General features: G+C 37.4%; 1 protein-coding gene across 3 annotated transcripts in view; it reads right to left on the bottom strand.

Annotated features, from left to right (window-relative positions):
* SNCA (synuclein alpha) overlaps positions 1 to 23,398 on the bottom strand; it is a 143,648-nt gene that overhangs the window by 107,413 nt on the left and 12,837 nt on the right. For all 3 annotated transcript variants that reach the window (XM_065907358.1, XM_065907359.1, XM_065907357.1), the window contains exon 4: positions 20,042 to 20,184. In XM_065907358.1, the coding sequence (XP_065763430.1) occupies positions 20,042 to 20,184 (143 nt within the window). The remainder of the gene's footprint in view (positions 1 to 20,041; positions 20,185 to 23,398) is intronic.

Here is a 23,398-nt window from a genome sequence, read left to right as displayed (position 1 = left end):
TTGTTAATCAACTCCAACATAAGACAAAAATTTTTTTAAATAATTAGATATTGGCTCCAGGCTCATATTGCTGTTTTATTTTTCCTCTTATCAACCAAGAAAGAAAAAAAAAAGAAAGGGAAAAAAATCCACACAAAACAGCTACACTTTGTTTGTGACCTTCAGTACCAATCAAGACCGAACAGAATATCAAGATAAATTTGTGGCAGATTTAGTATCCTCTCTATCTCATTTTCATGGTTGCCCAGAAGTTAAGAGGCTTGGAATGATTCCAGTTTGATAAGGAGAAAAAAAGACATTGAACTAAGCACCTAGAGTCTAAAATAGATCTGGGAAAACTATTCCTTTAGCTTTACTGAAATTTGTTGGAATAGCTGTTACACAGAGTTGGGTTGGATATTCTTTATTTTCCTAAGATCAAAGAACATTTTTATTCATTCTTGTATCCTACAAGTTACCAGCGCATATAGCACTGGACAAAAATTCATTAAATACTAATTGAATATCAGATGTGAAAATAGGTAGGAATGTAAACAGGACCTCATATAATTTGTGTGAGCTATTTATGTTCTCTATTTGTCTATGAGGTTCCTTTTTAAACAGTTTTGCCCATTAGAGTCACTACTGGTTGCTATCTAGGGAATTCCCTTCAGCCTTCACTGAAAATACAATGTTTAAAAGGAATGAAAACAAAGAATGCAAACTGTGTCTAACATATATCACCTAGAGGATCTGAAATGAGCAGATAAAAGATGGCAGGTTTTAATATCCAGACAATAATTGGTTCTGAAAAGAACTGACTCTATCAAATAGTGTGAAATGTGCCTGAATGAAACCCAACAGTGGTATTCTCAGGAACGATGCACCTTAGAAAAGTTAATATCAGCCAAGGAAAAAAGAAAATTCACAAAAATATTACATAAACACTTTCAAAAGCCTATTTTACCAAATTTAAGAAATGAACTTTAAAAGAATTAACCTTGGGGGAAGTAAAAGCCATCTCTTTCTATGTGTTTGGATGATTTGAGTTCAAAGTCTGGGTAGACAACAACTAAGTGAACATTTTAGGCTGAAATAATTCCACAAAATGTTACAAAGAATAAACAAAACAAAATTTGGCACCCTGATTCACATAACCAATTTTCCCAAAAATTTTAATGCAGTAGAGAGCATGAATTCTAAGCAAATATCCGAATTTGTCTAGGCATGAAATAGTACAGATGATCAGCATCATTGTGGTTGGCTTTGTGAGGCAAGTGTAGAGAGGGATACAAGCATCTGCTCTCGGGCCCCTCAAATTTTACTCTACCAATTAAAAGGGGTCCTAACACAGAAAGTGAAAAGGACTGTGTCCCTCAAGTTATCTTGCTCACACAATTGACCCTGGCATCTCGATCTGAGAAATATATTTTGGATCAAGAAAGAAAATATATGCAAAATTTGCCTTGATTGTGAAGCTAGTGGCCCTTAACACATAGTTTTCTATAGGTAGGATATCAATTAATTCTCTTCTACAAAGGAGAGGACATGTTAAACTAAAATGGTTTTAACCAGATCAGACATTACAGTAGGCAGAATTTATCCCTTGTTTTCAATGAATTGTTTACTGTAAAGAAAATCTATCACACTCAAAGATACACCTTGCAGTTAGAATATTCTAGATAAACCAGTACAGCCTATGAATAAGTTATCAAGTTTCACTTGATCAAAATTCAGGGATGACTACTGCATATCACAAAAGCTATCTAGCTCTTAATGTTTTTCTCTGCTCCTCACGACCTCTGTATTGCTGAAGTATTCCAGAAGAAATAAGTGAAGAAGCCTGATGTCTCAGCCAGTACCACTCAGAGCTGCACACGGCTGATGAGTCCGGGCAGTGACGAACACACTGTTCCTCAATGTGCAGCCTTTCCTTCCCTCTCATCTGCTTGCGACTGAACACTGTCACATTCCTTGCCGAGGAAACACATTTCAGAGCTGTCATCCTTGCATCAAAGGCAGAAGCAGGGGGGGAGTTCCTTTTTCAATCTGCTTAAACGTTTCATTTTATTATCTATATACCAATTTCCATATGAAAGTCTTGAGTTTGTGTTTGGATATAAAACATGATAAGTTGTTTTGGAAGGCATTACTTTCAAAGGAAGACACACAGCAGCAAGTCAGGAGCAAGGGCTCATCCCTTTTCAAGAGCAATCGGAAGCTTCCCGCCTTGCTAGTCTCAATCTTCTTTCTGGCATCTTCTGCTCACCAACTGCTTAATATTGGATGCCTGCAGTTCGGCCCATCTGTCCAACAGTCATTCTAACTTATGTGGTTTACTAAGAAAATGTTTATTGCCATATGAATAATGTACAGTGATAAGTTTTGAAAATTGCCAAGATTTATCTTATGAATGACATGGTTGCTTTGTTCTTAAGGAGAAAGTTAATTTCATGTATCCATGTACCATCAACTAGAGTTGTAATAAGTGTGTGCAAAAGTAAGAACTTATGTGAAAGGAATGAAGGATAGATGTAATCTCATTAGAACAGGCTCATATTCCAAAATATACCAAATTACTAACAGGCATCAAAATCACAAGGAAATCTGAAGGAGAGACTATCTTTGCCATTTTGTACATTTTTGCAGCTTTTTTTCAAATTAATATCAAAAATTCTGAGAGTTGGGTTTTGGCTTTTTAAAGACCATACCATTTGCATTTGCCTTCAAAAGAAGGAAACAGTCCACATTTAAATGCATAAAACTCATTTTATATGTATTTCTTCACTACTGGAAATGTGCTCGGGAGGTCTGAAGGACAGCAAAGAGTCCAGTGCAACTGGAGGACAGTGCACCAGGGGACAGAGGGGGCAGGAAATGAAACAATGAAAACCAGACAACGTGGGGCCTTAACCCCAGCAAGGGCCTGGATTCATTCTCTGTGTGATAGGAGGCACTGGGTGATGGAGAACAGGAGACGGATGATTTGATCTGCTTCAGAAGAATTTCTCCTACTGGAGAACAGACTATCTAGGTTGCATGAGTGGAAACAGGGAGATCATTTAAGAGGCAGGGGAAGGAATGCAGGTGAGAAATGATGATGGCCTCGCCTAGGGTACTGGCAGTGGAGAAGGGAGACGTGGTGAGATCAGACATATATTTTGAAATACAGGTAAACTGATTAGCTAAAGGACTGGATGGAGGATGTGAAAGGAAAAGACGGTTTTATCCTCAGCAACCAAATATATACGTGTATGGGTGTGTGCTCCGCCACTCCGTCATATCAACTCTTTGCAACCCCATGGACTGTAGTTCATCAGGCCCATTTTATCCATGGGACTCTCCAGGCACGAATCCTGGAGCGGGTTGCCATTTCCTTCTCCGGGGGATCTTCCCGACCCAGGGATAGAATCTGTGGCTCCTACATCCCCTGCACGGCAGATGGATTCTTTACCGCTGAGCCACAGGGAAGCCCCAAATATGCACCACAGAACATATCTGCAAATGCTAAGAGATCTAAGTGAGGTGAAATTATTATGCATTTCAGCAGTAAGGGAAAGTTTTTGGAGTTCTGAAGGCTTGAACTGGGCTTTTTAGCCAGGATAAAATTCAGACAGGCATCAATAAAGCCTTCTCAAAGTTATGGTAGAATTAACTTACATACTGTGTTAAGTAACTGGAAGGTCTTTTGAAGACATTTGTCGGCCTCAACTGCAGTTTTCTTAAGTAACTGTGGAACATGTGGTTGAAGAGAAAGGAAGGATCTTGAATAACAGGATTAAGTCTTGGGGCTTGATTCTATGGGTAGTGGACATGGTTAAAGTTCAAATTTCCAGAATACTAAAGGAAGTACTGCCAAAGCCATTTAATGTATGCCAATGACAGAGATTTATGGAGATGCATTTATAAAATGGTTGAATTCTGAAAAGAGCAAATAGAGTTCTAAAGAAAATGTAACCATAAATTGCATTTTGCACAGACACACACTATAAATTCACATAAAACCATCAATGATAACATAAGCACCTCCCTCCAGTAAGTCTTTACAGTTTCTTTTTATAAAGGCATCAATTAGTTTCAAATAAGAACAAGAAATGTGTGAAGCAGGGAAGAAATTTCATTCTTTCTATAAAGAATGAAAACAATATCTAAAAAGAGGCACTTTGGGAAATTTTTTCCCTCTTAAAGCCTTTTTGTTTTAATCATAGTTGCCTATATTTTTAAGTGTGAAAAACTAATTTCTATTTGCAAATGTAACTAAATTCTACTTTCAAAAATATAAAATATTGGCTCAATTCTTGTTACATTTCAATAAATTTTTAGGTCCAAAAATTTAATTTATACTGACATGTGACCCTAGCCATTTGGGATGATCAGATTTGTTAGTTACTATTAACCAAAGGCAGTGCCTATTAATGAGATGATATTCAGAGATTATAGAGAGGCTAAAGAATGTAAGGTCCTCCTAGTCCAGGGACAAAGCTTTTGTTTCTTCATAAAATAAACGGAACGCTGAAGATGGAGTTATCTTATTCCAATAGAAATAAACTGACTATAGTAAAAAGTTTATCAAAAAGTGACACTTTTGCAACTTCCTGTATAAGGGAGGTTAACAAAAACATTGAGAGGTTATTCGTAACTCTGGGGATTTGGGCATGCTGTGGGCATCCTGGTACTTCCCTAGTGGCTCAGATGGTAAAGAATTCACTGGCAATGCAGGAGACCTGGGTTTGATCCCTGCGTTGGGATCTTCCCCTGGAGAAGGGAACAGCAACCCACTCAAGTATTCTTGCCTAGAGAATCTCATGGACAGAAGAGCCTGATGGGCTACAGTTCATGGGGTCACGAAGAGCCAGACATGATTAAGCTACTAAGCATGTGTCAATATACTGAAATGAGAAAGGCAAAGTTTCGAGAATACATGAGTATAAGAAGATGACATCTTTCTCAGAACCCAAAATATTTATAATCACATTTTGTAAAAAGATTTGGCAAAGTCAAACTGTGAGTAAGGCCCTAAATGAGCAGATATACTTGCCAAAAAATAGAGAATAAATAATTTAATTCACTTGGGTAGAACACCCCATTACTCCTCGAAAATCTTTGTTAAAATTTATCTTGAAATTTGGATGTGGAAACCAATATTGTTAAGATAGCAAAATAGACTTGCTGAAATAGTTTTTTAATTTTGTTTGATAACTGTGATCAAGAGGAATAAATGGAAAAAGTGTATTATAACCAGAGTTTTTTGAGAAATAATACGAGACTATGAGTGCTATGATATCTTACTCAGAGACAGCCTTACTTCGAATCTGAAGGAAAGAGTAGTTGGAGATGAAATCTTCAAACACAGGCAACATTATTACTAGACAGACTCCTACATACGCTCACCATGATTAACAGCTAGATGTCAATGCCGAAAGCAGAAGAAAGTGGTCTCAGATATCCCCATATTTCTGATGATGCTGGCACAGTATTTTACTCATGGCATGATTTTAACAAATATGGATCAAATGAATGGATGAATAAATAGATAGGTGAACTGCTGAATAGGAAATACTATACTTGTATTTTTCAGTCCCTAGAAAGCTACGATGACTTTTGTTTTTCAGTCAGTTGAACAAATAAAAGTGGGAACTAGGGCACTAAGAAGGAAATTAGTCTCTTTAAGTTCTAATTATGGTTAAAGCAGAAGAATGCTTAGTCAAATGTTGAATAGTGTATGATATTACAAGTATCATTTATTATTCCTTTGTTATGAATGCAATACATACTTATTAGAGGAAATTGAAGAAAGTGTAAGTAAACAAAGGGAGACAATAAAATGACTGTAATCTGTGACCCGGAAAAAATCACCCAGTCTCAGTGTTTCCTCAAGAAAGGCTTTTTCTGATTGGTATGATGCCTGGTGAGCACTACTGACAATTAACAAGTAAGGCCCAAGGCTGAGAAACATCCCGCAGTGAATGAGAGTCCCCAAAGCAACGAACTGTCCAGCTGGAAATGCAGAGTGCATCACTGAGAGCAACTGAGGGTCTGGTACGATCACTGCAGGTCTTAGTACACATGCATAACACACACAGTTGTTTTTTTAATAAAGGTGGATTATACTATGCAAACTGTCCATATTTTTTTATAATCTGTTCTTTTCACTTATTGCAGCAAAAGCATCCTTCCTCCCCATCAGTTATTCTTCCACACCAACATTTTGATGACTGCTCAGGCATAACAGCTCTAAGGATCAACCAGAATGCCTTTAACTAAGTCCCTACTGTCAAACTTCTAGCATATTTTAAAAACTTCATATGATAATCAGTGCTGAAGTGAGCATCCTTATACTTAAATTTTTATGATCATTTAAGTTCTTTGAAGTGAAGCTGCTGATTTGAAGAATATGCATAATATCAATGCTTTTAATATAGATTTCCAACATGCCCTCAAGAATGATTTGAATCAATTTTTATCCAACCCTACTGTTGAAAGAACATCTCCAACATAGAATGGTTGAAAATGAAGCACAAATTGAGGGCACTGTGATCCAAAATAATAGCTGGCCCCTTTTCTATCCCACATCCAAGTAGGTACCAGGACTCACTGTTGAGACAATCAAACTAAATCATAAAAGTTCAAATACCAGACTGTTTCATTGTTCTTCCATCAGTAAGGTATAAAAAGAAAGAAGAAGGGATTTTCAGGGGAACAGACATGAAGTGGAACACTAGGGTTAGTCTTTTCCCATGAACCCTCCGTCTGTGGAGGTGGGTGGTACTTCATGAGGTTAGAGATATCTGTCAGCAGAGAGACTGGCATCTTGTTCCCTGACAGGATGCAGCCTGAGAATCAGGGCCTGCTGAGCTTTCCTGGTGCCAACAGGGTATGAGCCCACAACCTCTCGGACCTGGGGACTACCATATTGCATTGGAGAGTTCAGTTTCCATCGCCCGCACGCACCCTGACTCCTAAGAGTTAAGGCTGACGTGGGAAGGCTCCTAGGTTTCCCATGGGTCCAGATCAGGCCTTGAAAAGAAGTGTTGGCAAGGGGTTGGCTAGTGAAGATGTGAAGGCAATGACAGGGCAGCATGCTTGTCCCAGACCCCTGAGATGAGGTGGTGACCAGTCCAGCCCATTTAGACCACATTGGAAAGTCACCAGGACATTACTGGCTGTGTGGAATGAAACTCACACCCCCTCAAGAACAAGGATATTCCCACCCGCATCCATCATCCCTTACCCCTCTGTAGACCTACCTTCCCATTTCAGCTGATCTTGTGGGAAAGGGAACTTTGAGCTCCTGGTAAGCTCCAGCAAAAAATAAATTTTGATTTGATTGAATGTTTATAGAATGAGTCTGTTTTACACTGGAAATAACTAAAATAAGTTGAAATACAAGGCCTTAAAGCTGAAACTAAGCCTTAGTGCTTATCATGAAGTTGTCAAAGTCAGATGAGCTTTAGGTTGTTCCTCCTCTGGAAATGGTCTCATTCTAGAAATTGTTGGCATGGAAAGTTAGCTTGAGGAAGCCCTCTCTGGTCCCTTTCCCTTTGATGGACTTCCTTGCCTTTGAGTAAAATGGAAAAGGGCCAAGAAGATGCCTAAGCCTATTTTCACAATTGTAAACTACTTGGACTTGCCCCCATCTGGAAGTTCTATCAGAACTCGGTACCAAAAAACTTCATATGAACAGAGTCCTTTTGTTGGCCTTGCCCCAGGGAAGATGGGCTTCCCAGGTGGAGCAACTGGTAAAGAATCTGCCTGCCAATGAAGGAGATGCAAGAGATGCTGGTTCAATGCCTCGGTCAGGAAGATCCCCTGGAGTAGGAAATGGCAACCCACTCTAGTATACTTGCCTGGAAATTACACAGACAGAGGAGGCTGACAGACTACAGTCTGTGGGGTCTCAAAAGGGTCAGACACAACTTAGTCACTAAACAACAGCAACAAAGGAACTTACAGAAAATGAGGATAAAAGAAGAGGATTTGGATATGGGATGCTGAGTCCTTGTAATCTCTCTAAACACCTCTAATCCAAAAGCAAAAAGCAAGTCGTAAGAAGAAGAGGCGCTGAGTGAGCGGCAACAGTTTCAGTTAGCCTGGGGCACCTCAAATCTGTGTTCCACAGAACACCCAGTACTACTCTCCACGGGTTTTACATCAAAAAACCACAAGGAAAGACAGCAACTATGCCACTAACACAATATAGCTCTAGACTCTCCTCAGTTTAAAAGGAAGACTGCTAACTGTTTTCTCCAGTGTTTCCCAAAATTATTTCTCTCCAATTTTCAGTCCAGTTCACTCGCTCGGTCGTGTCCAACTCTTTATGACCCCATGAACCGCAGCACAACAGGCCTCCATGTCCATCACCAACTCCCGGAGTTTACTCAAACTCATGTCCATCGAGTCGGTGATGCCATCCAACCATCTCATCCTCTGTCATCCCCTTCTCCTGCCCTCAATCTTTCCCAGCATCAGGGTCTTTTCCAATGAGTCAACTCTTCACATCAGGTGAACAGCTTCAACATCAGTCCTTCCAACGAACACCCAGGACTGATCTCCTTTAGGATGGACTGGTTGGATCTCCTTTGCTGTCCAAGGGACTCTCAAGAGTCTTCTCCAACACCACAGTTCAAAAGCATCAATTCTTCGGCACTCAGCTTTCTTTATAGTCCAACTCTCACATCCATACATGACCACTGGAAAAACCATAGCTTTGACTAGATGGACCTTTGTTGGCAAAGTAATGTCTCTGTTTTTTAATATCCTGTCTAGGTTGGTCATAACTTTCCTTCCAAGGATAGGTATCTTTTTATTTCATGGCTGCAGTCACCATCTGCAGTGATTTTGGAACCCCCCCCAAAATAAAGTCAGCCACTGCTTCTCCATCTATCTGCCATGAAGTGATAGGACCAGATGCCATGATCTTTGTTTTCTCAATGCTGAGCTTTAAGCCAATTTTTTCACTCTCCTCTTTCACTTTAATCAAGAGGCTCTTTAATTCTTCTTCACTTTCTGCCATAAGGGTTCCAAATTTAACATGTATGTAATAATCACTGGAACCACATTGGGGAAACCAATGTAGAATAGCAGCAGTATGACTTTATTTTATTTATATAAATAGATTGTATTCAGACTTCCCTGGTGGCTCAAATGGTAAAGTGTCTGCCTACAATATGGGAGACTCGGGTTCGATCCCTGGGTTGGGAAGATTCCCTGGAGAAGGAAATGGCAACCCACTCCAGTACTCTTGCCTGGAAAATCCCATGGACAGAGCAGCCTGGTAGGCTACACACAGTCCATGGGGTCGCAAAGAGTTGGACACGACTCAGCAACTTCACCTTCTTTCTTTTTTGTGTTTGAAATTCACTTGTTAAACATCATTAAAATATAAACAAATACAGAAGAGACCTTCTATAATCACTAATCTAACACAACTCAGGGAAAATGTAGGCTCCTGCTTTGCAAAATATTTTAACTACAATGCATTATAGTTGGTTGTTTATTTTTTGTCCACAACATCTCATTCATCTCATTTACACTCTCACTCTGCAGGGGCTGGCCAGTTACAGACAAGTAGGTTTGGTTTAGAAAGGTTAAATGAGTTCTGGCAATGCATAATTGAACAAACTGGCCTAAAAGTCAAGCCATTAAACACAGACTCAAAATATTCTGAACTCATTTAGTCCAACACTTTTACTTCACAGCTGAGAAAATCCATGCTCAGAGGGGTGAAATGACATCATCCAGAGAGAGGCAACTCCATGTTCCCTGACTGAAAAGCGCATGCACTCTGCACTCAGCCATGCTTCTCCAATATGTGACCAAATCCAATAGTGCGGATAAGCCAGGTACTCAGTACAAAGACAGAGACCAGTTAGCTATCATAGAGAGCAGTTTTAGTCAGAACACTTGTGATCTGCCCTTGATTCAAACACCAATGTTGGTTTCCTTTTTCAGGAAGAATACTACAGAAAAAGAATTGTTATTATAAGCAGTTATTAACATTAAATGAGATTACTTTTTTAAAGTGCTTATTTTACATATGTTGCAATGTTAGAAATTAAAGGTGAAGTATTTTTAATAACATTATATGTTTTTAGTGACGATTATATTAAGCCCTAAACTCAGTGACACACATAGGAAGTATGTGCTTTTTCCAATTTTGCTACAGATAGTAAATAATATATAACCCACTGCATAAGAACTGAGGCCTTAAGGCAAAGCTGTGTGTACTCATTCAGGAAACACATACGGCATGAAGTAATACAGTGTATGATTAAAGGGCAATTTTCTGCTTTTTTATAAAATGTATAAACATGTAAATTAGAGATGATGTGCTAACAGGGCTTCTAGGACTTACATCATTTCCTTGTGAGCACAAACAGTTAAATTCTATGTGATTTTCTTAAATTATAAATTCACATTATTCTCAATCCCCAAAGCTGCAACTGAATTCATTCTTATAAACTGAGTTCTAAATACACTCATCATATTGTATAGGTGAGAAGAACACAAAAGAGAAATAAAAGTTTCCACCTTTAATCAGGAAGATAAAATATACATATATCCCTTTTTTATTTTTGTATTTATTCAAAAATTTATTTATTCAAACAGTGTCTCAGTGTTCTTTGTATTAATGTACACTACAACCTTAACAGGAATTAAATAATACTTTTGGAATTTTTAAAACATCTCTTAAGTGATACTAGAACTACCAGGTAAAGAGGAATATTTAAATTGTAACTTACATATACAAATGTTTGGTAAAGTTTTAGTTAAGTTTTTTAAATAAAAGAATTACCTCATATTTGAGTTGACAAATTACTCATTTTCCCCTCAGAGAAGAACAATTAGATTGATGAATCACCTAACTCTAGTTCTCATAATTGTGTATTTGCATGCAAAACACAATTGGCATCTCATTTATCTTATTTTTATTCCTCTGAGTTCAAGTAAACAAATTGTGTTCTAGATTTATATTTTGAATGTTTTGAGAACATAGGACCTCTTTTTGTATTGTATCTTGACAAAGTAAACAGCACCAAACATTTCCCTGAGAATTAGAAAACTAAAAGACTTTATCTGATGGGACAAAAAATCAAATTATTCTTACTTTTTAGGAATATGCAAGTTGATTATCACTGAAGTATGGAATAAGATTACTGTATGTCATAATCAACAAACACATCTTACTCATTTTATTCCTGCCACTTAAAAGTATTAATGCTATTTTCCAGGCTTTTGATTGAATTACAAGGTGAAAATATGGCTCAGATGGTAAGACAGGTTTAAAAAAGCTCCTAAATTTAAAATAATCTGACATATAATAGTATCTGATTAATGCGTGTGTGTGGGCTCAGTCGTGTCCAACTCTTTGCAACCCCATGGTCTGTGGCCTGCCAGGCTCCACTGTCCATGGAATTTTCCAGGCAAGAAAAACACAGGGTGAGCTGCCACTGTCAAAAATACTGTGAATTTTGCATGTGAAGGACTGGTAGCAATAGATGTTAGGCAGGCACAATTAAAATTAATTCATAAAAGTATGAACATTTCTCTCATACAGCATTCGGCAGAATTTTAATCCATGTTAAGCATTTATGAAAGAATAAACCAAATGCACAAATATGATCTGAAGCTGTTCACTGGTGTACCTTGGAGCAGTTTTATCACACTCTTTCTATATTTCTCTAACAAAACTATCATCATGATCGGTTCTCTGCAGACTAAAATTGGATCTGTAGTCATGTATATATTGCAGGGTTGTAATGCTTACAAATTATTAACCACTGGTGCCAGAACTCAGGTACAAGTCTTTTTATGTTCCTGTGTCTAAACAACTAGAATATTGTGGCTCTTATTTCCATGTGCATGAGGTGATTCCATAGTCTACTGTCAAAAACAAAATTCAAGGATAATATTTATTGAGAGGATAAGTCTCTCTCATTTTGAACAGAAAGTGTTTTTCCTATGATGGATATATACGTGTTACAAAAACAAGTTCTCAAAGACCAGAGATGCTCCTTTTTCCCAAGGGTTAATAAATCAGTCACCTGCCCAGAGCCATTCATGTGGCATTCAACTTTGCATTCCCCACACTGCCCAACTGAGCAACCAGCACATACAAACACCTGTTAAGTGACTGAATGCTATTGAACTGTAATGAAAATGTAACCCTAAGTCTATGTCCCTTATAATCTTGTATGTAATTAGAAGGTGCTTCCTGCTTACAATTTTATAAGATTAAGAGTCATTAGGAAACATGGCTCAGTGGGTAAAGAATCCACCTGCAATACAAGAGAAACAGGTTCAATCCCTGGGTCGTGAAGGTCCCGTGGAGAAGGAAATGGCCACCCACTCCAGTATTCTTGCCTGAAAAATCCCATGGACAGAGGAGCCAGGTGGTTTATAGTCCATGGGTCACAAATAGTCTGACACAACTGAACGACTAAGCATAGGAATCATGATTCATCCACCAAGAATCTGGTAAGATATCAGATAAGAGAAATCCCATCATAAGAGATGGGTTTCTAAATGGAGACAGTTTACATAGCATTAGTAGACTTTCATAAAAGTATAGAATATTGACTTTTATGTACTACATTGCAAAATATTATTGATTATAGTCATTTTGAAACAAATCAATTGGGTAAATTAGTTTTTTTCCCTATTTACCACATTATGCTTTAATCAGAGATTATAATGATATTAATAGCATACACTGTTTCCACCACAAACACAAATTTGGTGCATTGTTCACCAAACCTTTTAGTTTAGGTTTAAAGACAACAAACAATTATGTTGGTTATGCTCTCAGTTCAAGCACAAGGCAGGACTCAAACTAATAATTAGTTGAGAAAATATATTATTTCAATCATTAAAAATATTAAAGGAAAATGTTTACTGTAAATTAAAATATTTCACTAATATTGACATCTATTACCACTTCATAAACAATAATAAAATCATGTATATGATATGTGTATACTTTTTCAAAGAAATGAGAAAGGTCACCTGTGACCTTTGGCTTATTTGTGAAATCAGCCTTAAATGAATTAGCTGATGCCAACATTCATCATCTGATTAATCATTTAATTAAAAGGTCTGTAGGACTCAAGTGTTTCCATACAAATGTGTATCAAGCTAAACATGACAGCTCTGGTAAATCAAGGAAAATAAGGACACTTAAATGTTATAAATCATAATGTCAATCTGACATTTTTCATTTTGGCTTTGTCTTATTCACCTAGTACATACTTGGTGAGCTATCCTCCTACAAATTAAGGCAGGATCACAGAGTACACATGCTTCCACACATTTGACATCAACATTTTCTGGGATACTGTGTTGGGGATATTACAATTGTTTATAATCTCAGCTAGTTTTTCAAGATGGCACTGTTTAGGAACTTTATTCTGGCTCTGAAGAAAAAAAAAGCAGATGAAACCTGAATATTTCAGGTATCTGAGATTATAAATATTTCAAGTTTGTTTCTTGAACAAAATCTATTCATCGCCATGTACATAGGTCAGTGCCTAAATGGGATGTGATAATGAAGCTGACTGCTGTACTAATGGCAGAAAGCCAAGAGGAACTAAAGAGCCTCTTAATGAAGGTGAAAGAGGAGAGTGGAAAAGCTGGTTTAAGACTCAACATTCAAAAAATGAAGATCATGCATCTAGACCTGTCATTTCATGGTAATCATATGGGGAAAAAATGCAAACAGTGACAGACTTTATTTTCTTAGGATCCAAAGTCACTGCAGACAATGACTGCAGCCATGAATGCTTGCTCTTTGGAAGAAAAGCTATGACAAACCTAGACCGCATATTAAAAAGCAGGACATCACGTTCCCAACAAATAATCATATCATCAAAGATATGGTTTCTCCAGTAACCATGTATGGCTGTGAGACATGGCCATAAAGAAGGCTGAGCACCAAAGAACTGATGCTTCCAAACTGTGGTGCTGGAGAAGACTTTTGAGAATCCCCTGGACTGCAAGGAGATTAAACCCATCAATCTTAAAGGAAACCAACCCTGAATATTCATTGGAAGGACTGATCCTGAAGCTGAAGCTCCAATACTTTGGCCACCTGATGCGAAGAGCCAACTCGTTGGAAAAGGCCTTGATGCTGGGGAAGATTGAGGTCAGGAGAAGGGGACACCAGAGGATGAGATGGTTGGACGGCATCATTGACTCAATGGACATGAGTCTGAGCAAACTCCAGAAGACAGTGAAGGACAGGGAAGCCTGGCGTGCTGCAGTCCATGGGGTCACAAAGAGTTGGACACGACTGAGTGACTGAACAACAAGCTGTACTATTTGTCAAGCAATGGCCTCAATTAGTTTATTCAGAATTTTCACTTTCTACATGGGCGGAAAATTACAAAAATATAAACTTCAGGGACACTGAGGATCCAACTCTTCTAGGGCACTCCAGATAATATTAAAGAGATGTTTATTTGTTCATCAAGGATTTACTTGAGAAAAAACACATGCAGAGCGCTACTGAGCAGTTGGAATGGAGCAAACGCTGCACTGAACAGCTGTATATTGTAAACCTAGATGCACTACATAATACCACTCAAGTGCCTTTCTTTTATAATATTCTTGGTACAAGAGGATCATCTGTTCTCAATAGAAGTTACAAATTTTACTTATACAACATCGCTGTTTGAACTTAAAACTTGAATACTTCTGCCACTGAATATTTAGACTATTCTTACTGTGCCAAACAAGTGAAGGAGCCTCAAGTAATGAATTGTTTGGTTGGCAACCTCTTGGTTGTACACAGGTAAAAATGTAGATCAATAGATGGATTATGCTAATGTTTTAAAGAAGCTAATAATATCTGATTTAAAAATTTCTTAAAATTCATGACAGCTGATTTATCCTTTAATCTAGTATCACAGAAATTATTACTAAGGGTGGCTTCATTCATACGATCAAATTCACAAAAACACTTAGGTATCTTTAGTCATACATCTCTGTTAACATCAAAAGGAGACGAGTACACCAGAATAAGTATTCTCAGAGACATAAATTTAGAAAATAAAGAAAGAAAAATAAAAATGAGCTACTAGAGTTGTTAGTTTAGAAAAACAAACAAAATGGAGATAAGAAAGAAAGGAGAAAGGGAAGGAGGGAGGGAGGGAGGAAGGAAAACTTGTCCCCTCATCAGTCAGGGACTGATGGGCCGAGTACCCTCAAAGTGTATGAGGACTGAGCACTGCTGCAGCTGGTCATTTTGCAGTACTTGTGACATTCAAGGGAGCCATCAACCACCAAGACAATGGCGCAGCCGTGAATCCACTTCAACAAGCAACACCCGGTAGCTCTGCTGCTCGCATTCCTCTTCCACAAAGCCTTGTGAAATCTCTCTCTGAATCGCTTTGATATTACTTCCTATGTAGTCTTTGAATTAATCCATGTCTTTCTTTTTCCCTCACCAACACCTTGGTATTCACAATCATCTCTTCTTTCCATCTCCTCTTTCCATGGTAGTCCACTAACTGGTTCCTGATTTTCACTATTTCCCTTCTTTAATCTGTTTCCCACTCTATAGGCAGAGACATCTTTTCAATATGCAAACCTATAAGCTGAAATCCAGATTAAGTGCTTACAATACTTGAATATGTCCCTTTATTTTTAGAATAAAGACCAATATTTTTACCATTGCTAGCTGTGATGTGGACTTGGCTACATCCTTATCTTCTCTGGCTCCAGCTGTCTTCTGATTTGCCATGGTCCTCTCCTACCACATTAGACTTTCTCATGCTGATGCTTTAGCCTGGAATGCTTTTCCTTTAAACTCTCACTTCTGATAACTGCTAGTCATTTTTTGGATCTCAGTTCAGACATCACTTCCCCAAGGGAGCATCTGGCCTTACCCCTAACCCACAGTAACTGGGTCAAGCATTCAGTTAGATATTCTTGGCATTAGGCACACCATTGCATTTATCACAGTTTATAACTACACACTTATTATGGATGATTAGATGATTATTACTGATCTTTGTCACTAGACTATAAGCACAATGAAGAAAAAAACAGTGTATGGTTTTCTCATAATTTTAACCTCAATATCTAGCAAAATTTATGGCACACAGTGAACAAGTATCATTTCTTCAATGAATAATGCGTGTCAAAATGAGGTCATTAACAAGTGGTTAAAGCTACAACAAATTGCTTTATTTCCATTCACCAGAATCATTCTGATCAGAGTCTGAAGGATGAAATTACTTCACATTTCATGATGAACAAATTCAATGATTTTGTTTAAACTCTAGAATTTTTAGCATACCATAGATGTGGCCAAAATGAAAGTTCATTAGCATCTTTCATTAGTTATTATAGAAACAGAATTCTACTGCTAAATTGGGATTTAAAAATTTTCTGTTATAGTTCCCTCATTATATAAGAAAGAGTCTTAGGAGATCTTCGAAAGGTCATTCAGCCTGTTGGTGACAGCACAGGGATAAAAATCAGCCATTTAAAATCCCAGTTCAATTTTTTTTTTTTTTTTTTTGCTACAACTATGCTGTAACTTTTAAGTTTATGACTTCGTTTCCATTTTTGGACATATGTAAGACACAAGTACCCATAAGAGAAATATCTCCAAATGGTTAACTTTGTCACATCATTTAGACTTCTGCTTTAAAACATTAAAATAAAGAGCAATATTTTTAGAAGTGTATGAAGCCTAATTTTTTAAGAAATGAAACATTTTGATGCCTAATTTGCAATTTACATTGTACACATTAAATGGGGGCGAGATGAGGACAGTACAAGCTTTCCTGGTTTCTTAATATTCTGAAGCAAATAACTTTTCCAGTTAAATCTGCTTGTCCATAATTCTATTTATGAAAACTCAGAAGGAAGGTAAAATTTGAGGAAGAGGTTGGGGATGTAACAATAGCAGATGGAAAAGTACCGCTGGAATCCAATCTATTACAACTGGCTATGTGACCTTGGACTGAGTACTTTCCCTCTGTAAATTTCCTCATCTATACAGTCAGGAAATTGGTCTAAATCATGAGCTTTATCTGTTGATGGGTTTCTATGATCCCATTAAGCCCTTTGGGGTGTGTATGTACATTTTTTTGGGAAGAGGGTCCATAGTTTCTATTATGTTGGCAAGGATCTGGGAAACAAAACATGTTAGTTGCCTCTGTACTAAAATCTGAGGGTCCTCCCTAGTTTTGAAAATGGAATAAAGCTACACGTAGAATTATAATTTCAGATGGAAATTGGAAATAGTATAATTATTAGCATGAGCAATAAGATTATTTGAAGAGCATATTCTGCACAAAGGAATACTATCATCAGTCACATATTTAAGTATTAGCTGAAAAACTTCACTGGAAGGCCAGTCCAGATTTTCCATGAGTAGAATCAATTGTCACAGACCAATGTAATAACTACATATAATAAAATCTCAATATGTCACATATTTTCAGTCCTTCCTTTTTATCACTGTTTTAATGACCCATTCATGTAGGCAAGTTTGTCAGCAAATAGATACTTTCTTACAGATTTCAGGATATCTATTCCAAAACATTTTGATGATAACTTTTGGATGGTTGAATAGCCATGGTTGCTACAGTACACACATATTTATGAAAGACATAAATAAAAGTCACTCTGCACATCACTTATTTCCTTGTTCTATGTCTTAATGTAATAAATATTCCTTAATTTTCTCCTATGTGTACTCTTCTAGACACCTGTGAAATATCAGTGAGCAAACAAATATCTTCTATCCTCATAGTGCTTACATTTCAGAAGGGAAGAAATAAAATAAACAATATGCATAAAAATAATTAAGCTAGTTATTATTTTTAAAGGTGATAAATGTTTTGGCCAAAAATAGAGCAGAAAAATTAGGAACACCAGAGGTAAGGAGAATGGTTCCAAATTTAAATAGGTCAGGGTAGACTTCACTGAGGGAGAAGGCAATGGCACCCCACCCCAGTACTCTTGCCTAGAAAATCCCATGAATGGAGGAGCCTGGTAGGCTGTAGTCCATGGAGTCGCTAGGAGTTGGACACAACTGAGCAACTTCACTTTCACTTTTCACTTTCATGCATTGGAGAAGGAAATGGCAACCCACTCCAGTGTTCTTGTCTAGAGAACAGGGACGGGGGAGCCTGGTGGGCTGCCATCTATGGGGTCGCACAAAGTCAGACACGACTGAAGCGACTTAGCAGCAGCAGCAGCAGGCTTCACTGAGAAGGTGTTATTTAGCAAAGACCTGAGGAGATAAGGGAGTGAGCCAGGGTCACTTATACACTGGGGAAGAGCTTTCTAGACAGTCAGAAGAGTCAAGGCAAGGGTACACTTTATGGATTCAAAGAATAACCAGGAAGCCTTTGTGGCAGGGAAAAAAAAAATCATTCTGCAGCTAATGATGTGACCGGCAAGGGCTTAATATCTCAAATATACAAACAGCTCATAAAACTTAACAAACAACAACAAGAAAACAAACAACTCAACCAAAAACTGAGAATACCATAATAGACACTTCTCCAAAGAAGGTACACAGATGGCTAGGAAGCACATAAAAAGATGCTCATCATTGCTAATTATTAGAGAAATGCAAATCAAAACTACAATGAGGTACCACCTCACATCTGTCAGAATGGTCATCATTAAAACGCTGGAGAGGGTGTGGAGAAAAGGGGACTCTCCTACACTGTTGGTGGCAGTATAAGTTGGGACAGCCACTATGGAAAACAGGATGAAAGTTCCTCAGATAACTAAAAACAGAATTACCATATGATCCAGCAAACCCAGTCCTGGGCATATACCCAGACAAAACTGTAACTCAAAAGAATACATGTACCCCTATGTTCATAACAGCACTATTCACAATAGCCAAAACTTGAAAACAACCTAATGCCCATTGACAGATAAAGATGTGACATATACACAATGGAATACTACTCAGCCATAAAAAGAGCAAAATAATGCCATTTGAAGCAACGTAGATGCAACCAGAGATTATCATGCTAAGCGAAGTCAGAAAGAGTAAAATAAATACCATATGATATCATTTATATGTGAAATCTAAAGTATGATGCAAATGAACCTATCTGCAAAACAGAAATAGACTCACAGACATAGGATTAGACTTGTGGTGGCCAAGATGGAGAGGAGAGAGAAAGATGGACTAGGAGTTGGAAGTGGGTAGATGCAAGCCATTACATTTAGAGTGGATAACAATAAGGTCCTACTGTGGCACAGGGAACTATATCCAATCACCTGGAATAAACCATAATGGAAAATAATATAAAAAAGAATATATATATGACCATAAGTGAGTCACTCTGTTGTACAGCAGAGATTGGCACAACATTATAAATCAACTATACTTCAATTTTTTAAAAATCTGCTTATGGTGATAAATTTTGTAAAATTTTCATCTTCCAGTTGATACCTCATTTTCTGTTGCTTATTTGTTTATAATGAAAGTCCTAACTCTTGAATAATTTTCCTAGAGTCTCATATTGGTCAAGAAAGAAAAAGTCAGAATTCTGAGAATTTTAAAATCACCCCAAAACCATGATCGTAGTTTCAGTCCCTCAGTTTCCACAAACATATATTTGGCAGTGAATTGTTATACAATAAGCAAATAGGCCATTTAATAAGAGCTGATGTCACTATAAAGAAATTAAGTAAAAGACTGTCATTTTGAACATTTAGAGACTGGGCACAAAGCATTTGCTATACTTGAAAACAAAGAAAAATTCCAAGATTCACAGCCAACATAAAAGCGCCCATTCTTTCTGAAATGTCACGGCTCTTTTAGACATTTGTTACACTGTTCATTTCATTAACTTTTTTTCCAGAAAATAAAACAATCACAATTATTGCGCGATTTTCACAGCATTTATCTGGGTGAATATCTCCAAAACGAACACATATAAAGGTAGTACTTTTTTTTTGTTATGAGGGAAGCTTAATCAGCTCTCCCTCAAGGAAGCGTCTTATTCTTGCCTCTGTGCCTTGCTGAAAATGCATGGTGATCCACAAGCTTAGAAATGTAACGAGACGTACACAGTCCTACCTTGCCCAGATGATCCTTTCTGCCAAAGCCAGTGGCAGCTGCAATGCTCCCTGCTCCTTCTACGGTCTTCTGGGCGACTGCAGTCACCCCTGTCACCACGGCCTCTCCAACATTCGTCACTTGCTCTTTGGTCTTCTCAGCCACTGGGATGAATCAAGAACAAGGACAGATTAAGGGATGGTGGACCAACAGCCACTAGGAACAATTTCACTTCCACTAACCATCAACTTCCAAAGACCTATATTCACACACATAGGTAACTGGTGAGTCAGGAGAAGAAAAAGTTACTCAGATTGCTAAGTGATCACGGCTTAGCCAAACACAGATTCTTTGCCAATAGTCTTGTGCAATCATGCAGATGTTTAAAGGTGTTTCAAGCCTAATGATCACAAATTTAGGGCTGTAAGCAATTTCACTCTGGTTGACATTTTATGAAAGAAAGTTTACAGAAAGCAAGGCTTGCAGGTGTAGTTGTATCAAACTCAGCATGAAGTATTTCTTTATTTTAATTTCAATCCCAAGCCTTTGATCTCACTCAGCAAGTTTTTTTCATCACACCTTCTGAGTCACAGAACACATATGTGCTCTCACAGGGTACCATCAGAAATAAAACAACAGAGTGAGGGATGACTATGCTGATCCTTTTATGAAACATCAGGTAGTTGAAACAGAATGAGTTTTAACGTTAAGATTTATGTTCAATCATTTTAATGGGAACAAAAGAGCTGGACTTCAAGTACGAAATGAAATGGTTTGTTGAGCACACTTAATTTCTTTTCATTAAAAATAAAATATGGAGATTCAGTAGGCTTTTAAAAATAAGTTAAATTTTAAGATGATGGTATAAATAGTTTGGGATTAGATTTAGAAAGAGATTCTATCTCATATCAAAAATTATCTAAGACTATATATAACTGTTGAATTAATGTTTCTATATTAATTCCATACAAGTATCAAATAAACAAAGCTGCAATAAAAAAAAGCTGGTTTCAATTAAGAGTTTTATGAAAAAGTGGTAAAAGATGAGATTCTGCACTTTTAACAATTTCAAGGTCAAGGGAAACAAGACAACTCTTCACCCAAACCTTTTTCCAGTGGTCATGTATGGATGTGAGAGCTGGACTATAAAGAAAGCTGAGCACTGAAGAATTCATGTTTTTGAACTATGGTGTTGGATAAGACTCTTGAAAGTCCCTTGGACAGCAAGGAGATCAAACCAGTCAATCCTGAGGAAATCAGTCATGAATATACATTGGAAGGACTGATGCTGCAGCTCCAATAATTTGGCCATCTGATGCAAAGAACTGACTCATTGGAAAAGACCCTGATGGTGGGGAAAGATCAAAGGCAGGAGAAGAGGATGAAAGAGGATAAGACGGTTGGATGGCATCACCAACTCAAGGGTCATGAGTGTGAGCAAGCTCCGGGAGTTGGTGATGGCCAGGGAGCCCTGGCATACTGCAGTCTATGGGGTCGCAAAGAGTCAGACACAACTGAGCAACTGAACTGAACTGAATCCTTGTAACATGTACACTCATAAAGCCTGTGGGTCTTGCACTCTTATCTATAGGTAATGTTTGCCTTCTTTTCTGAGGAATTCGATGAGCTGTACTATTTGAGCTGTTAAGTGTTATGTGCTAGTCACCCAATTATCACACAGATTTCATTTCACCAGGTGGGAGGGGCCAGTCCCTGGGTCAGGAAGATTCCCCTGGAGAAGGAAGTGACAACCCGTTCTAGTATTCTTGCTTTGAGAATCCCATGGACAGTGGAGCCTGGTGGGCTACTATTCATAGCATCACAGAGTCTGACACAATTAAATAGTAACAGTGTGGTCAAAACAATTGTGTTTTGCAGTATGTAGGTCATGGAAGTTGAGGAGGTAGGCAAGGAAAGAAGGAAAACGAGTCTCACTCCTCAGGGTAGACAATAGAGGGAAATGAAAGTGGCCCCAAGAGCCTAAAAGCAGGAAGAGTTCACAGCAGGTATTGCTCGATATTTGCCACTTCTGGGGATATGGTAGATGCCTACCAACTAGTCATGGCTATACTCAATGCAAAGTTCAATTTAAATGCCAGTGAAAAACTGTACTGAAAATCTCATGTTTTTAAACATTTCCAGAATGTTGATGCTTTAAAAATAGTGAATTATAGACTTCAAGTTCTCATTTTTTTCTTGTCTAAGAACACAAGTAGAAAATTTTACTTGAAAATGAACATTTCTTGTTATAAAATCTCAAAGACAAAAATAAATTTTGATCTTTTTAAAGATTCATAATTTTTCTTCTGCCAGCCATGAAGCTTATTTTTATAATTCTAGATTTATATACATACTTTTTTAATGCACATAACTGCACAGTAACATGCACTTTGTAGTTTATTATAATTGATTAGATTTTTACCACTGTAAGAATAAGCAAATTATTTACATTACAAGATGGCAGGGTTAACATATAGCAGTGGTGGACCATTTTCTTTATTTTCTTAATTTATTTTTATTTTTTGGCTGTGCCATGCAGCATGTGGGATCTTTCCCGACCAGGGGTCAAACCCAGGTCCCTGCATTGGAAGCATTTAGCTTTGACCACTGTACCACAAGGGAAGTCCCTGATAGACACATTTTAAGATTTCTGTAGGAACTGATTTATCTAGAAGATAATTTACTGACCTTAAACCCCTTTGTTAAAACCCACCTCAAAAGTTAAATTCCATGTTAACAGCCTCTTTTCCCAACAACTTTCCTTCTTCCTCCTCCTATGTGCTCATAAAATTTTAGGTATATCTTTACTACTGAACCTTTTATTTGCACCATAATTACTGATTTCCCAGTATGCCTGCCCACCTCCACTGGTATATTGTGAGTTGATCAAAACCAGAGATAATATTCTCTTTATATTATTTCATAGTAATACTCATTAAATAATTTTGAGTACATTAAAAGCAATTTTGTGTATATGTGTAATCTATACATTAATTTCAATAAGTATTGACTCTAAGTTAACAATACAATTCCACAAAGGAAATGTGGCACCAACCTTTAGAACAGACAGTAAATCTAGCCTATAACATTTAAAAAAATTACAAAATTAAAATATAGTTTTGAATTAGTATACAAATTACAGGTATGAGGACAAAAAATTCATACTTTTTAACAAGGAAATTTAAAATGTAACATGTTGGAAGTTAACTGTGTTCATTATTGTATTACAAGTTTCTGTGTGTAAGAATCAAAGCCTGCAGAAGGTCTCCAACAATAGGAATTTCTTTATGTCACACTTTCATGAGGGAAAAAATGAGAATGAGTCAGCTTATATCAAATTAAGTTTTTTTTAATACCTTCAAAAACATGTCATTCCAT

The sequence above is a fragment of the Muntiacus reevesi genome, chromosome 16 (assembly GCF_963930625.1).
Source record: "Muntiacus reevesi chromosome 16, mMunRee1.1, whole genome shotgun sequence".
Classification (NCBI taxonomy): domain Eukaryota; kingdom Metazoa; phylum Chordata; class Mammalia; order Artiodactyla; family Cervidae; genus Muntiacus; species Muntiacus reevesi.
This window is presented reverse-complemented; position numbering and strand designations above follow the sequence as displayed.